The sequence below is a fragment of the Sus scrofa genome, chromosome 6 (genome assembly GCF_054392235.1).
Source record: "Sus scrofa isolate SSC_HxYL_T2T_F1_AM1 chromosome 6, Sscrofa_HxYL_maternal_Yorkshire_Landrace_v2.0, whole genome shotgun sequence".
NCBI lineage: Eukaryota > Metazoa > Chordata > Mammalia > Artiodactyla > Suidae > Sus > Sus scrofa.
This window is the reverse complement of record NC_139388.1, coordinates 124,412,235-124,428,240: the sequence shown is the minus strand read 5'-3', so window position 1 is coordinate 124,428,240 and position 16,006 is coordinate 124,412,235. Positions and strand designations below refer to the sequence as shown.

Below are 16,006 nucleotides of genomic sequence, written 5' to 3'. Positions count from 1 at the left end.
TTCAGAGGATTCAGAACTCTACTTTCCAGCCCTTCCATCTCCCAGTTATTTTAAGTTAAACCCTGAAGGAAGACTCTTTGTACTTCTAAAGAATAAGAGAAAGAACTGACTGCAGTTCAAACTCAAAACAACCTGCCAAATTCCTAGAATGGTTGGTGTGTACTGGGAGGAAGGGGTCAAGACCACTCTTTGTGTGGTCTGTTTATTTGCAAAAATTGTTAAAATAAAAATATAGTAATCTGGGTTCCATTTCTTTTTATTCTTTATGTCCTTCCTCGGAGGAGGGTAATAAATATTGAGCTGTCCCAAAGAGGGGCATATGAAGAGAGAAAGACCCAAATGACACAAAATTAGGCAAATTTGATCATGAAGAAAATAAACACAGAGGCTCTCAATCTGAGACACAAGGATGTGGGTTGGAATCTCTGAAAGTATGGGCAAGGTTCTGAGAGGGCGTGCACATACAAAAATTTTGAAAAAAGAGTCTGTAGCTTTCATTAGATTTCAAAGGGTCTATGACTCAAATAAAGACAACTGCAACAGGACTTAAAAACAAAACACGATGAAATTATGAGGTAAAGGTTATCTATTTACAGGATAAAGATTTTAAGACACCAATGAGAATGTGCCTGTAGTTACTAAGTCCATCACAGCGCATATCTGTTGACTCTGTGTATCTTCACAGTGTGATCTTCGCCACAGCTTGCAAAGTGTAACCATTCAGTGCCTTCTGCTTCATTCTGTTCAGTTTTTCCATTACAATTCTTCCAGCATAATTTTTTGATAGCAAGTGTATGACTTTGGCTAAAACAAAGAGAAAAATCATGAAATGAAGGTATGCTATGACTATGAAACACTTTACTGGGTGCTCAGCTGCACGTTAACTTAATTAGCATATTCTTACTATTAACGTTAACATAAATAGTTAAGAAGCACAAAATGTACAGGTTTTAAAATACTATCACTAGGTACCTCAGCATAGTAAGCAGCGCGTCAGTCTCATAAAATACTATCACTAATGTTTTAGCAATTTTACGTTAACCTTGAAAACATCTTACTGACCAAGGAAACCACCGAAAAGAGCAAGAAATGCATTTCTGTCGAATTTTGCTTGAATGATCAGTGGAATCCATGAAACAGCTATTAAAATCAGTCTTTCAGGAAACATTAATAAATGTGTTTTTTTGAGAATTCCAACTGTACAACATATTCTAGATTATTTGATTCTTTTGACATCCCTGTGACCGCTAGGTAAGGAGAGACAGTGAAAAGATTTAATCAATTGCCTAGTAGAAGAACCAATATGACCTGTAAGCACATGACCCTGGGCAGAATGTTTACATTAATGCACTCCCCCAGGCCCATGGCTGACCTAGGATGCTACCAAACACAGATTATAATAAACTTCTATGAAAATATAATGTCTTCTATAAATTTAACCAGCCACTTTGTTCTCCAAACTAAGAAGGAATAAGGTGAAAAACCTAAATAGGTTTTAAAGCAGTAATCACTGAAAGCAGTATCAGAGCACAAAATCATACTCTCAGATGCTGAGACCCTGTCACCAGATGCACTCACAGGATGAAAAGGTGGGAATAAATTACAGCGTCAAAGTGGTGAAGCACATTTTAAAAAATCAGCACACCAGGAGTTCCCATCGTGGCTCAGCGGTAGCGAACCTGACTAGTACCCAAGAGGATGCGGGTGTGATCCCTGGCCCCGCTCAGTGGGTTAAGGATACAGCATTATTTGCCATGAGCTGTGGTGTAGGTCACAGACATGGCTCGGATCTGGTGTTGCTGTGGCTGTGGCGCAGGCCAGCGGCTACGGCTTTGATTCGACCCCTAGCCTATGGAAATATGTGGCAGGTGTGGCCCTAAAAAGAAAAAAGAAAAAGAAAAAAATCAGCACACCAGCACCTATACCACCTAATGACCATGAGCCCTTGCAAGTGGCCATTCTGGGAGGGTCCACAAGTTCCCACAATGCTGTTGTGCCTCATGTTTCCTGAAATTCTCCCAAAGGAAATGCTTCCACACAGACTGGGACTTGAGTGCTCTCTATGACAGCTTATCTTCCTTTAAGGATGATTTTGATTATTGAAAGTAGTCAAGCTCATTTGGAGAGGAGCTTATAAATAAGATGAATGCTGAGCTTTTAAAAAAAAAATGTGAATGGTCAAATGAGGAAAACTTCATATAAAAGATATCAGAATTCGCTTTCTTGCATCAGTACTAAGCTAGTTCTGAACACACTTCCTAAAGAGAAGTTCTGAACATAACAGCAACATCGGTAGGATCTCATTTGTTCTCTTGTCTCATTAAAAGATTGACTGAAAAAGTGACATCACTAAAACAAGTGTGTACACACACACACACACACGTATATATATAGCATACTTCTTCCCAGGGGAGTTACTTTGAGGGACAGTACTCATTTGGCTATATAAGCTTTGAGATAAATGGGGAGGGTAATGCTCTTTAAATCCAGCATGTTACTAAATCACATTTGGAAGACAGGGAGCTTGAGGAGTCAACCTAGAAGGCAGTGTTTGCTTATATTACCTTTGTATATCATTACTAGCAAAACCTTTCACTTGAAAAGTACTTGTAATTTAATAACTGGAATATCAGCAATACAAATAACAGAAGGTAGTTCTTGGAAATCCAAAATCACTGTAATGACTAAAAGCATTATTTTAATGAGGAGTTCCCTGATGACCTATCAGGTTAAGGATTCAGCATTGTCACTGCTGTAGCTTGGGCTGCTGCTATGATGTGGATTCGGTCCTTGGCCTGGGGACTTCCACATGCATCGGGCACAGTCAGAAAAAAAATTTTTTTTGATGAAAAATTCAGTTTCTATACATGTCCCCTGCCCTTGTTTCCTTAAGGGGCGTTCTGCCAGTGTCTCACATCTGGGCAGTACCAGGCAGAGGCAGAGTGAGCATCCTGGGCAGAGCAAGTGAAAGAAAGGAAAAGAGAAGGGAGGAGAGTCCAGGAAGAAAGAAAATATCCAATGTCTGAAATAGGGAATTTCACTGGACACTTCTCTCTTCAGTAGCCAACAGCATGAACTATTTTAACTAAACCCAGCATCATAAGGGCAGGAGAAGAGCCAGGAGGGCAGCAGTTACAAAGCATATCTCGGAGTTCCAGTTGTGGCTCAGGAGGTTAAGAACTTGACTAGTATCCATAAGAATGGGGGTTTGATCCCTGGCCTCACTCAGTGGGTTAAGGATCCGACACTGCTGAAAGCTGTAGTGTACGCTGCAGATGTGGCTCAGATCCTGTTGCTGTGGTGTAGGCCAGCAGAGGCAGCTCCAATTCGACTCCTAGTCTGGGAACTTCCATATGCCACAGCTGTGGCCCTAAAAAGATGGGGGGACAAAAAAGGAGATCTCATTATCATAAATACAATTATGACATTAACATGCTTTGCTGACAAAAAGACAAGCTCCCCTGGAAGAAATACCTTGTAATATCAAACTGCGAGTGCTCTAAGCTAGCTCAGGTGGCAAAGGCCCATGCCCAGGCCAGGAGGCTCAGAAGTGTCCACTCAGCCTGAAGGCCACTCATGGGACTTTGTGGGACACTTGATGGTTTGCTCCATTACATCTGAAATGTTCACACACAGATCTGACTACCAAACAATCTATTATATTTCAAAAATCATCAACATTTTGAATCACATTTTATTAAGATTTTACTGTAGTCAAGTTCTGAAAACTTCCATTTATGAAAATCACTTTCTTTTGCATTGTCTATAAAGACAATATTATGCAAACATGCAACCTTGTCAAGTAAACCTTCAAAAACCAAGTGTAATAGAGTAACAAATGTGAATTTCAAGACACTATCATAAAATCAGAGGTATCAATTAGTGGAAAGCACATGGATAGGCTTGTGCCTCTCCATGCAAATGTGGCGTAAGATTTCCTGATAAATACCCCATGACTTCTACCTAATCTGGTGGAAGCAAAAATAAGAAGAAATACCTTTGACTTGTTTTTACACAGTGGATCCAGTCATTTATTTCTGGAACTTGATTAGTCTTTTTCCAGGAGTATAAAGAAATCTTTCCACACTCTAATCCTACTGCAACAATATATCTGTTTTTAAGGGAGGAAGGGAGACAGTGTTAATTTAGCATGCATTCCTGTTATCTCCATCATCAATCTAAAGTACTTTATAGTGTTTCCGACTGTTCCTGGTTTAAAAGGTCTCTTAGAAAGTGCAGGCCCAGGATCCAGTGTGCTGCTCCACTATCCAGCCCAGAGCCTCCTCTCCATCGAGGGCGCACACAGCTTTACCTCTGTCCTCTGCTGGCAAGGTCCATGAGCCAGTGTTACCCTGGTTGGCTGCAGGAGTCCTGAAAACATTTATTACAGGAAAAGCACCACAGGCCTAACTTTGGTGAAAAAGAACCTTTGAGCCACACACTCATCTGTATCTCACCACTCTGAATATTGAGTTGTATCAATTTTTTTTTTTTTCCTTAATAGGGCTGTACCCATGGCATATGGAAGTTCCAAGCTAGGGGTCGAACTGAAGCTGCAGCTGCCGGCCTACACCACAGCCATAGCAACATCAGATCCGAGCCATGTCTGCAACCTACACCACAGCTCACGGCAATGCCAGATCCTTAACCCACTGAGTGAGGCCCAGGATCAAACCCATGTCCTCATGGATACCAGTCAGGTTCATTACCGCTGAACCATGATGGGAACTTTCAATTTAGAAATTCTTATGAGAAACATTAAGCATTATAAAAAACTTTAGCAACTCAGAAGCTAAGAGAACCCACAGATTAAAGTGTAAGACAGGTACATAGTGAGAAACCAAGTGGTCTTCTTAAAGAAAACATAAAATGATGCCTCCCCACAGATACTCACCGTTGGGAAAGGTTAAGCACAGGGCAGACGCTGACAGCTGTCACAGCTCCGCCCACATCCAGAACGGAGGAGCAGGGACCTATGCTGTGCTCGATGGAGTCATCACCGGAGTCACATTCACCCCAGGCAACCACCTAACACAGACAGAGCAAACTCTGTAAAGCTTCCTCTCTGCAAGGTTTCCAGGAGTGCATTAGAGAGTTTCAATGACAGAGATAACACTGGCATTTTTAAAAAATGCAACATTTTCATTTGTGTTCCAGGACTTTCAAGTCTTTCAAGCATCACAGGGTCTCTGGGACCTCAACTACCCAAGTGTGCTGGTCCCTGCCCAGCGAGCAGGGGTGTCCAACCTGATCTTTATACTCGGGAAAGCAGCTGTGACCCAGTGAGATTCTGACCACCATGCCTTCATCAAGGTGCTCATGCACCCCGCCAAGAAATTACACAAAATGTGGGACAACAATCAAGTCCCCTGCTCTTCCTCTACACCACCCACGGCTCAGGAAATCAGCTCAACTGTCAGGAGGCCCTAACCTTGATGGTATACCAGGTAAGCAATAAAGCTGTCCTGGAGCTCATGCCTCAAAGGGATGTGACTTGGGCACAGAGAAATGGAGAGGACAGTGAAACAGATAAGAGTTGCAAAATGCAGGACCAAAGCAAGATTCTGAGCAGAAGGCTCAGCCCAAGTTAGCAGAGACTGAGTAGTGGACGATGCTATGTCCGCTTCAGCCTCAACCTATCTGTGAGAGTCACAGCTGGACCATCTGCTAACTGGACTTGACTGTGGAGGGTAGAAGCCATCCTGCTGCCAGAGCAGAGAGCAAAGAGTAGAAAAATAAATGCTGGGGAAGAAATTAAAATGCAAATGACAGAGTGAAGGCCTGAGAGAAAGCGTTTCAGAGGCTGACATTTCAGTGTCTCACTGAGTGACAACATGCCTGCATTAATCCTCCATCTCGGGAACGTGTACCATGACTACAAGTGGAGAAGACAGGAGAGGAAGGAAATGCTTGAGCGCCTCAGCTCCTCTGGTCTGCAGGAAATGTAGAAAATGGAGGGATGTTTTAAAGAGCATGAAAACAGAGGAAAGACTAGAGACCAGGAGAACATTTCCCAGAGAACAAGGGCGAGGTCATGGTCAAGAATCTACTGCTGGAATTCCCTGGTGGCCAAGTGGGGTAAGGATCCAATTTGTTGTTGCTTTTTTTTTTTTTTTTTTTTTTTTCCCTTCTTCTCATTAGGGCCGCACTCACAGCACATGGAGGTTCCCAGGCTAGGGGTCCAATCGGAGCTACAGCTGCTGGCCTACGCCACAGCCACAACAACATCAGATCCAAGCTCACAGCAGCTGCCCCACAGCTCACGGCAACGCCTGATCCTTAACCCACTGAGTGAAGCCAGGGATCAAACCAGCAACCTCATGGTTACTAGTCGGGTTCATTTCCACTGTGCCATGACAGGAACTCCAAGGATACAATTTATTACTGCTGTGGCTGCAGTTGCAGCTGTGGCAACCCTGGCCCAGGAACGTCCACATGCCAAGGGTGTGACCAAAAAAAAAAAAAAGAAAGAAAAGAAAAAGAACCTACTGCTGGCTAACTTTTTCTGATCTTTTTCCAAGTTTACACATTACACATATGCACCCTGCTTTCTCCACTGAATGAAAAGAGATAATAATCATTCATTATAAAAATAAATTTTTTTGTCTTTCTTTTATGGCTGCACCCTAGGCATATGAAGTTTCCCAGCTAGATGTTGAAGTGGAGCTGGAGCTGCCTACGCCACAGCCACAGCGACAGCAGATCCAAGCCGCAGCTGCAGCCTACATGGCATCTCACGTCAATGCTGTATTCCTTAACCCACTGAGCTAGGGACTGAACCCACATCCTCATGGATACTAGTTGGATTCTTAAAATGCTGAGCCACAACGGGAACTCCAAAGAGAATTTTAAATACATAAAAGTATGAAAAAGAAAAGTAGAAAGGGTTTTTCCCCAATGCCCCACTATCCACTCCTGCTCCCATACAATTTTTCAGTCTTGACCCATTTCATGTACTACTTTTTTCCCACTGGGGCTGTCTGATAGTTATGTCAACAACAAAAGGGTCTCTTCATATTTGATATTTCAGAGACATGTATTTATAGAATTTAACAGGTAAGAAAAGGCTTTTTATGAATGCGTATCAAAAACCCAGAAGGCTATTCAGCAGGATCTCCTTGTAAATCTATTCTAAATTGTGTCTGATAAGCCTAAGTTCCCGATCCCTCCCACTCCCTCCCCCTCCTTTGTCTAGATACTGAACAAATGGTGGGGGAAAAAATGTAATTGTAATGTATACATGTAAGGATAACCTGACCCCCTTGCTGTACAGTGGGAAAATAAAAAAATTATAAAAAAAAAAAAAAGAAAGAAAAAAAATGAGAAAATTAAAAAAAATAAAATAAAAAATAAAATAAAATTTAAATAACCAAAAAATGGACAAAAAGGTACTAAATTGTAATCTGCAAGTATAACCAAATTGAAATTATTTAATCTAACATAATTACAAATAGAGAGAAGTGATCACTACCATCTCAAGAATTATGCAATGGCTTGAATGTTTGAGAAATTTAATTTTTAAATGTTATTTAAACTATAAAATGTTCAAGAGATTTATCAACTCTCATCATCAAATAAATGAACATATTTTTTCCTCTTAAAAATAAAATTGAGTTTTGAGATTATGAAAAAAAAAAAAAAAAAAACAAAAAAAACCCAGAAGGAATACATAACCTGACTTTTAAAAGTTGTATCAGAAAATCAGAATTATGTGTTTTTTTATCCAAACGTACTTGTAATATTACTATTTTACATTTGAAAAAATATTAAGTTAAAAAAAATACCTTTTTGTCACGACTTCCAGTGAAAAAATACTTGCCATCAGGACTCCAATCACAAGACCAAATAATTCTACTGTGCACAGCAGTGACTTTGTTGGTGAAGGCAAAGAGACTGAAAACTGGGTCTGAGAGAAACATACATGCATTATTCACAAAGTGGAAAAAGCTGTTGTTTTTTACCCATTGGAAAGCTATGTTTAAGAGCCATATACATCATGTGATTTAGTTATCAATTTATATGTACACAGACTGTGTACAGAGTTTTGCAATAGAACAAGGCCAGGCAGCTGACCCCTCACCAGAAGTCATCATTCTAGTAGGAAATGCTTTTTTATTGACTAGTCATTCTCCAGTGACTGATGACAAACATCTTCTGGACACTTAACTAATAAAGGTTCAATTCATGCTTATGGAAGAAGCCTGAAGAAATTTAATCTCACTCAGGAAGTTGCCAGATTTGTATATTAAGCCACTGAAAAAAGAATAAGGTACTCTTAAATAATGTTAAAAAAATTTTTTAAAATCTTTCCCTTGTAAGATTTAAGTGTAAGGTAACTAACTTCTCACCCTCATATAACCTAAAAGACATTACTGTGTACAGAAGGAAGATTAGTGTATCCAATAATCTATCTACAATCCATAATGATATAACAAATTAACAGATTTGCTATTAGTATTACTTTAACTTTTTATTTATTTATTTTTTGGCCATATTCACGACATGCAGAAGTTTCTGAGCCAGGGGGTGAACCCAAGCCACTGTAGTGACAACACCCGATCCAAAACCCACTGGGGAACTTCCTCATTTCAACTTTTTAAAAAGTAAAGATTGTATGTTGGGAAATCACCAGTTGCAAAAGAAATGTCTGTTCTAACATATACTGCTCAGTATGTGGCATAGTCCCCAGAACATGCTAAAATACAAAAAGCTAAAGGACTAAAAATATTGTAAGATCAAACTATAAGTAGTTATACCCATGGAAAAATTAAAAATGGGATTAAACAACATGGGTACTTTGAACACTCTCTAGATTTTACCCACTCAAAGAAACTATGGGAATAAGAACAGGCCACCACAAGTTTTCTTTCCTTTTCATTTAAAAAAAAAACTATGCCAGGTCCAAGGTAGAACATACATAGATGTGTTAACATCTTGCCCAGGGTCATATTATCCACAAATGGATGCCTAAAACGCCCTTCTCCTTCATCATTATGACAGAGGGTAGGTAAAGGGCAAAGACAATGCTCCTTCTAAGTTTCATAATTTAACTTTATATTCCTTATTCTTGTCCTGAAACATCCCCACTCAGTATCTATCATCCATTCGGTTTAACGGTGGCATTCTACAACCATCTGCAAAATCTAAATTTTCTACATAAAGATTTTAAGTTTCTTTAACTGAGATGTTTGGATACATACCATCCTTTCAAGGAAGGTCAGGTCTTCCTCAGTTATGACAGAGCTTTGAAAGACTCACAGCAACCGTAATTGTTATTACTTCTATTTCTTTTATCCAATAAAATAAATAATATGTTATAATAATAAATAAATAATAAATAAATAAATAATAAAATAAATAAAATGTTATTACTTCTATTTCTTTTATCCAAGAGTGGCTCAAGGTGGGTAAAATGGACATAACTGTTTCACTAATAACCTTCCCAACCAAGAGCTGTTTTACCTAATTCAGGTGGGATTGTGTCCTGCCTCTTCCACAGTGACCAGGTCCGATCTCTGGAAACAGCTAGTAAGAACTTGTCATCAGGAGAAAAGGCCATCTGTGTGACAGTCAAACTGTGGAAAACTAAATTCTGCACCTGTTTCCAAGATGTAGTGTTCCAAAGAATGATAGCAGCATGCTCTTTCTTAGCTGCCTATAGAAAGAGATGAAACAATAAAACAATTTAACTGAAACTGAAAACATTTTTCAAAATAATATATTATCTCTGTGGTATCTGTTATGTATCTGTGTAAATTAAAAAAAAATTCTGAGAATATACTATAAATACTATAACCAAGTTAACTTCTGAGAAGAGACAGACTTGGATTAGAAATAATGAATAATTAGAGAGTGGTACTGTAATCAAAAATTTTTAAATTGAGTTATAATTAGTGTACCAGTTTTTAGGTGTAAACATAGTGGTTCAATATTTTTATATATAATGAAATGATTACTACAGTAAGTCCAGCTACCATTCATTACCATACAAAATTGTTACCATACTATTCACTATATTCCTATGTGTACATTATATCCCTGTGACTAATTGATTTTATAATTAAAAGTCTGGACCTCTTAATCAATCCCCTTCACCTATTTCAGTCATCTGTCCACCCCTCCAAAACACCCTGTCTAGGTTCTATGTCTATGAATCTGTTTCTGTTTCGATTTGTTTGTTTTGTTTTCTGATTCCATACTAAGTGAAACCATGTAGTGTTTGGTTTACTCTGATTTATTTCACTTAGCATAACACCCTCCAGGCCCATCTGTGCTGCCACAAAGAGCAAGATTCTTTTTTTAAAGTCTGAGTAATATTCCATCATGTACATATATAGAAAGTATACTTATGTTTTCATCCATACACACATTCCACCCTTTCTTTACTCATTCTTCTGTTGATGGGCACTTAGGGTGCTTCCATATTGTGGCTATGGTAAGTAAGGCCAGGATGAACACAGGGGTACACATATCTTTATAAATTACTTTTTATTTTCTTTGGATAAATACCCCAAAGCATTATTGTGAATCATACAGTTTATAGTTCTATTTTTAATTTTCTAAGGAACCTCTATACTACTTTAATATTTTATAAGAAGAATACATTTGTGTATTAATTATATAATTAGTAGTTTAGAGACTCACTTCTGGTCAATATGGAGTAACAGGGACCAGATTTACTCTCCTATGTGAAGAAAACTAGAAGATCAGACAAAAATACATGAAATAATGACATTCCAAAATATTAGATATCTGGTAACAAAGAACAGTGATCCTTAAAAGACAAAATGAACCACAGAGTAGGAAAAAAAATGAAAAAAACAAAAAACAAAAGAACATCACTGAATTCTATGATGATGTCAAGCAATCAAACAAATACAACTATAGTCTGCAAAAGGAGGAGAAGAAAAAAACACTTACAAAAAATTTCCAGGAGTTCCTGTCGTGGCTCAGTGGTTAACGAATCTGACTAGGAACCATGAGGTTGTGGGTTCGATCCCTGGCCTCGCTCAGTGGGCTAAGGATCTGGCATTGCCGTGAGCTGTGGTGTAGGTCACAGACATGGCCTGGATCCCAAGCTGCTGTGGCTCTGGCAAAGGCCGGTGGCTACAGCTTCAATTAGACCCCTAGTCTGGGAACCTCCATATGCCATAGATGTAGCCCTAGAAAAGACCACAAAAAAAAAAATCCAAATGGGATGATAAACTTACAGGTGCAAGAAGTTCAATAAAACCTAAGCACAAGAGGAGTTCCCGTCGTGACACAGTGGTTAACAAATCCGACTAGAAACCATGAGGTTGCGGGTTCTATCCCTGCCCTTGCTCAGTGGGTTATGGATCTGGCGTTGCCGTGAGCTGTTGTGTAGGCTGCAGACGCGGCTCGGATCCCGCATTGCTGTGGTGTAGGCTGGCGGCTACAGCTCCAATTCATCCCCTAGCCTGGAAGCCTCCATATGCCACAGGAGCGGCCCAAGAAATGGCAAAAGACAAAAAAAAAAAAAAAAAAAAAAACCTAAGCACAAGAAACATGAAGAAAACTATACCACCAACAATCAAATTAGGACAAATGATAAATATAAAATTGCAGGTAAATGAGAAAAAACCCATTAACAAAGGAAAATTACAGAGGACTTATCCAAAATAATGCAAGTCAGAAGAAAAAGGAGCAACATTTAAAAGGCACTGAAAGGAAAACCAACAATTCTTTACCCACCGCAAATACTATTCAAAAATGAAGGAGAAATAGATTTTTTTCTGATAGGTGAAAGCTGAAAAATTCCTGACCAACAGAACTGCATTACAAGGAAGACTAAAGAATATCCTCCAGGCAGAAGGAAAATGATATCCTTTTGATGGAAAAAATTTTTTATTATTTAAATCTCTTTAGGTCTAACTAATTGTTAAAGAAAAAAAATAATATCGTGGGATTTCCATGAAAAAGTAAAATGTACAACAATACCACCAAGTAGGGGGAAATGAAAGTATACTTATGTTCTCATACACAAATATTACTTTGTGGCAAATTGAAGATACATAGTATAAAATGTGAAACAGCCAATAAACACAACAAAGTCCTATCTTCTAAACAAACAAAAGAAATAAAATGGAATCATAAAAAGCAATCACTTAATCCAAAATATGTAAAATGGAACAAAGAACAGATGGGTCAAATAGAAAACAAATAGCAAGATGACAGAAGTAAATCTATCATATCAAATATTCCATCAAATGCAAATGGTCTAATAAATACTCCTACTAAAATGAAGGATGATCAGAGTAAAAAAAACAGTAAGACCCAACTATATGCTGCCTCCAAGAAACCCACCTGAAATAAAAGGAAATAATTTAAAAATAAAATAATGGAAAAAGATACGTAATTCAAGCGCTACTCAAAAGAAAACTGGAGTGGCTATATTAACATCAGACAAAACAGATTTTGGAGCACAAAATATTACCAGAAATAAGAGATTCATTTCATAATGATAAAGTAAATTAAACAAGAGACCATAACAATCATAAATATTTAGGATCTAACAACAGAGCTTCAAAATACATAAAAGTACAAACTGAATGAACTGCAAGGATTAAAAGACAAGCTCACAACTGGAGTTTCTGCTGTGGCTCAATGGTATCAAACCCAACTAGTATCCATGACAATGTAGGTTTGATCCCTGGCCTTGCTCAGTAGGTTAACTCATCTGCTATGAGCTATGTGGTGTAGCTTACAGATGTGGCTTGGATCTGCTGTTGCTGTGGCTGTGGCACGACCAGCAGCAGCTGCAGCTCCTATTCAACGCCTAGCCTGGGAACCTCCACATACTGTTTGTGTGGCCCTAAAAAAGTAAAAATAAAATAAAACTAGAACTGCTATATGATCCAGAAATCCCCCTTCTGGGTAACTTGAAAAGATATGCGTGCCCCATGCTCATTCAGCATTATTTTTAATAGCCAACATATGGAAACAACCTAAGTGTCCATCAAATTGATAAAGAAAATGGACCAATGGATGTAGAAAACACACGAATACACAGAGAGAGCGAGAGAGAAAGGTGGAAGAGTATTCAGCCCTAAAAAAGAAGGAAATCTTTCCATTTGTGACAACATGGGTGCACTCTGTGGGCACTATGCTATGTGAAATAAGTCAGTCAAAGATAAATACTGTGTGATCTCACTTAGGAGCAGAATCTAAAAACAATAACAAAAAAACCCCTCATAGACATAGAGAACGGATTTTCGCAGATGCCAGAAGCCAGAATTGGGAAGTGGATTAAATGGGTGAAGGAATCAAAAGGTTAAAGTATCCCTAAAAGGCAAAAGGGAGTCAGAATGGCTAACGTTAAAAAGACTGACAATAACACGTACTGGTAAGGGTGTGGAGCAACTGGAACTCTCATACACTGCTAGTGGGACTGTAAAATGGTATCACCATTTTTGGAAAACTATTTTGGAAGAGTCTGTTTCTTAAAAATTTGAATAGCCATCTACCATATCACCCGCCAATTCTACTCATATGTATTTACTGAAGAGAAATGAAAGCATATATCCATGCAAAGACTTGTACAAAATTGTTCACAATTTTGCTTTATTGCTAAAAGCCAAAAACCGGAAATCACCCAAACGTCTGTTAATAAATGAGTGGATCAACAAATTGTTATATATCTGCAAAAGGAAAGACTACTCAGAAATTAAAAGAATGGGAGTTCTCTTGTGACACAGCAGATTAAGGATGTGGCCTTGTCACTGCAGCTGCTTGAATCTTTGCTGTGGCACAGGTTTGATCCTCGGCCCAGGAAATTCCACATGCTGAAGCCAAAAAAAACCTCTTAAAAAAAAAACAACAGGAGTTCCCGTCGTGGCGCAGTGGTTAACGAATCCGACTAGGAACCATGAGGTTGCGGGTTCGGTCCCTGCCCTTGCTCAGTGGGTTAACGATCTGGCGTTGCTGTGGCTCTGGCATAGGCCGGTGGCTACAGCTCCGATTCAACCCCTAGCCTGGGAACCTCCATATGCCGCAGGAGCGGCCCAAGAAATAGCAACAACAAAAGACAAAAAGACAAAAGACAAAAAAAAAACAAACAAAAAAAAAACCAAAAAACAAAACACTGATCGGTCTTAAAAGACCCAACATTAACTTAAAGAAATAAAGGAAAGAAAGAATAAATAACCAATATAGGCAACAACATAGATAAGGAGTTATCTTATGGTGCAGCACTGCTGTGGTATGGGTTCAATACCTGGCACAGGAAATTCCATATGCTGCAGGTGCAGCCAAATTAAAAAAAAAAAAAAGGTCAAGGAAAGATTAGAGCTATTTAAAAAAGCAAAACAAAACAAAGAAATCCAACATAGATGACTCTCAAATAATTATGCTACAGGAAAGAAGTCAGACAAAAAAGTGCATACTATACAAGAAGTTAGAAAATGTAAACTAATCTATCATGATAAAAAGCAGATTAGTGGTTTACTAGGGATAGGGGCAGAGGAAATTTTGGGAGTTTATGGTATGTTCATTATCTCGATTGCAGTAATGATTTCATAGGTATAAACATATGTCAAAGTTTACCAAATTGTTCACTTTCAACATGGAAGTTACAATTGCAAATGACACCTTAAAAAAGCTGTTTAAAATGTTCACTTAGGGAGTTGCCATTGTGGCCTATCAGGTTATGAACCCAATCCATGAGGATGCAGATTCTATCCCTGGCCTGCTCAGTGGATTACCAATCCAGCGTTGCCATGAGCTATGGTGTAGGTCTCAGGCGTAGCTTGGATCCCGTGTTGCTGTAGCTGTGGTGCAGGCCAGCAGCTGCAGCTCTGATTTGACCCCTAGCCTGGGAACTTCCGTATGCTGCAGGGATAGCCCTAAAGTGCAAAAAAAAAAAAAAAAAAAAAAGTTTGTTTAGGAGTTCCCACTGTGGCACAATGGGTTAAAAATCTGACTGCAGTGGCTTGGGCTGCTGCAGAGATGCAGATTCAATCCTGGCCTGGTACGGTGGGTTAAAGGATCTGTCTGGTGTTGCAGTAACTGCAGCATAGGCTGTAGGTTACAGCTGTGGCTCGGGTTCCATCTCTGGCCCAGGAACTTCCACATGCCACAGGTGTGGCCATTAAAGAAAAAAAAAGGTAGCTTAAAAGAGAAATGCACATACTTGCTACACATGAGCCAAGGTGAAAAGGAGAAAAGAATCATTTATATGACTGACAGTGACCTAAGCCAAAAATAAATTAGCTGCTCAGCAGAAGCACAATTATTCCCGCTGTTAAGTCCTATTTTTCCTAAAGGCCCCTGAATTAACAGAAGGAAGTACTCTCAGTACCACCCTCACAAAGGGGACAACAAATAAGGGGGTGGGGCACAAGCACGACAATATTTCTTAGAATGCCCTTCAATAGAGGCCAGTAGCAAGAAGCCACAGCAAGAGTAGGGACAAAAAACAAACATATCAGAAAAACCAAAAGGTGCCCATCCAAGTAGGTAGCTCTCATCATCTTGCTTAAGACAAATAAATAAATTTTAGGAAATTTAGAGGAATATGTGTGTCTCAAATCCTTCAGACAATCCTCCACAGCACACAGGTAAATACTGAATAGCGCACTACTCCGCAGCGCCACGTGCTGATGGCTCACTCAGCTGGCCACCTTGCTTCCCTGTGGCATGCGCCAAGGGACTCTACTTACTCAGAGAGCGTGCTTAAGAGACAGTCAGACGGGGTGCTCAGTGGGTTCCACCTTCTCATTCCCCTGTGTCTCTAGGACTCCCATTACTAAGCATTTATGTATCACATTTCTAGGCCTCATTTTAAGATACCTGATTCAACAGTTTTTGAGTAGGGGCAAAAATCAGCTCAAATCAAGAGCTTAAGAACAAAAATGTGCAGCTCAAACAGATTTAAGATGCAACCACAAGCTTTTGACGGGACAGAACAGAAAAGAGATTGAAAAAATCAGGCACCTGTGGCTTTTCACGTCCAATTAGCCCAAATCACTACTAAATTTGCAGAAGCCTG

General features: G+C 39.2%; 1 protein-coding gene across 5 annotated transcripts in view; it reads right to left on the bottom strand.

The window, feature by feature from the left end:
* Positions 1-240: 240 nt before the first annotated feature.
* ELP2 (elongator acetyltransferase complex subunit 2) overlaps positions 241-16,006 on the bottom strand; it is a 46,194-nt gene continuing 30,428 nt past the window's right edge. For all 5 annotated transcript variants that reach the window (XR_014807866.1, XM_003356413.5, XM_084964474.1 and 2 more), the window contains 5 exons: positions 9,463-9,655; positions 7,785-7,906; positions 4,895-5,028; positions 3,998-4,111; positions 241-804 (listed from right to left, as the gene is read on the bottom strand). Coding sequence is in view for 4 of the 5 variants with exons in the window: in XM_003356413.5 (XP_003356461.1) it covers positions 648-804; positions 3,998-4,111; positions 4,895-5,028; positions 7,785-7,906; positions 9,463-9,655 (720 nt within the window). In the remaining variant the exon portion in view is untranslated. The remainder of the gene's footprint in view (positions 805-3,997; positions 4,112-4,894; positions 5,029-7,784; positions 7,907-9,462; positions 9,656-16,006) is intronic.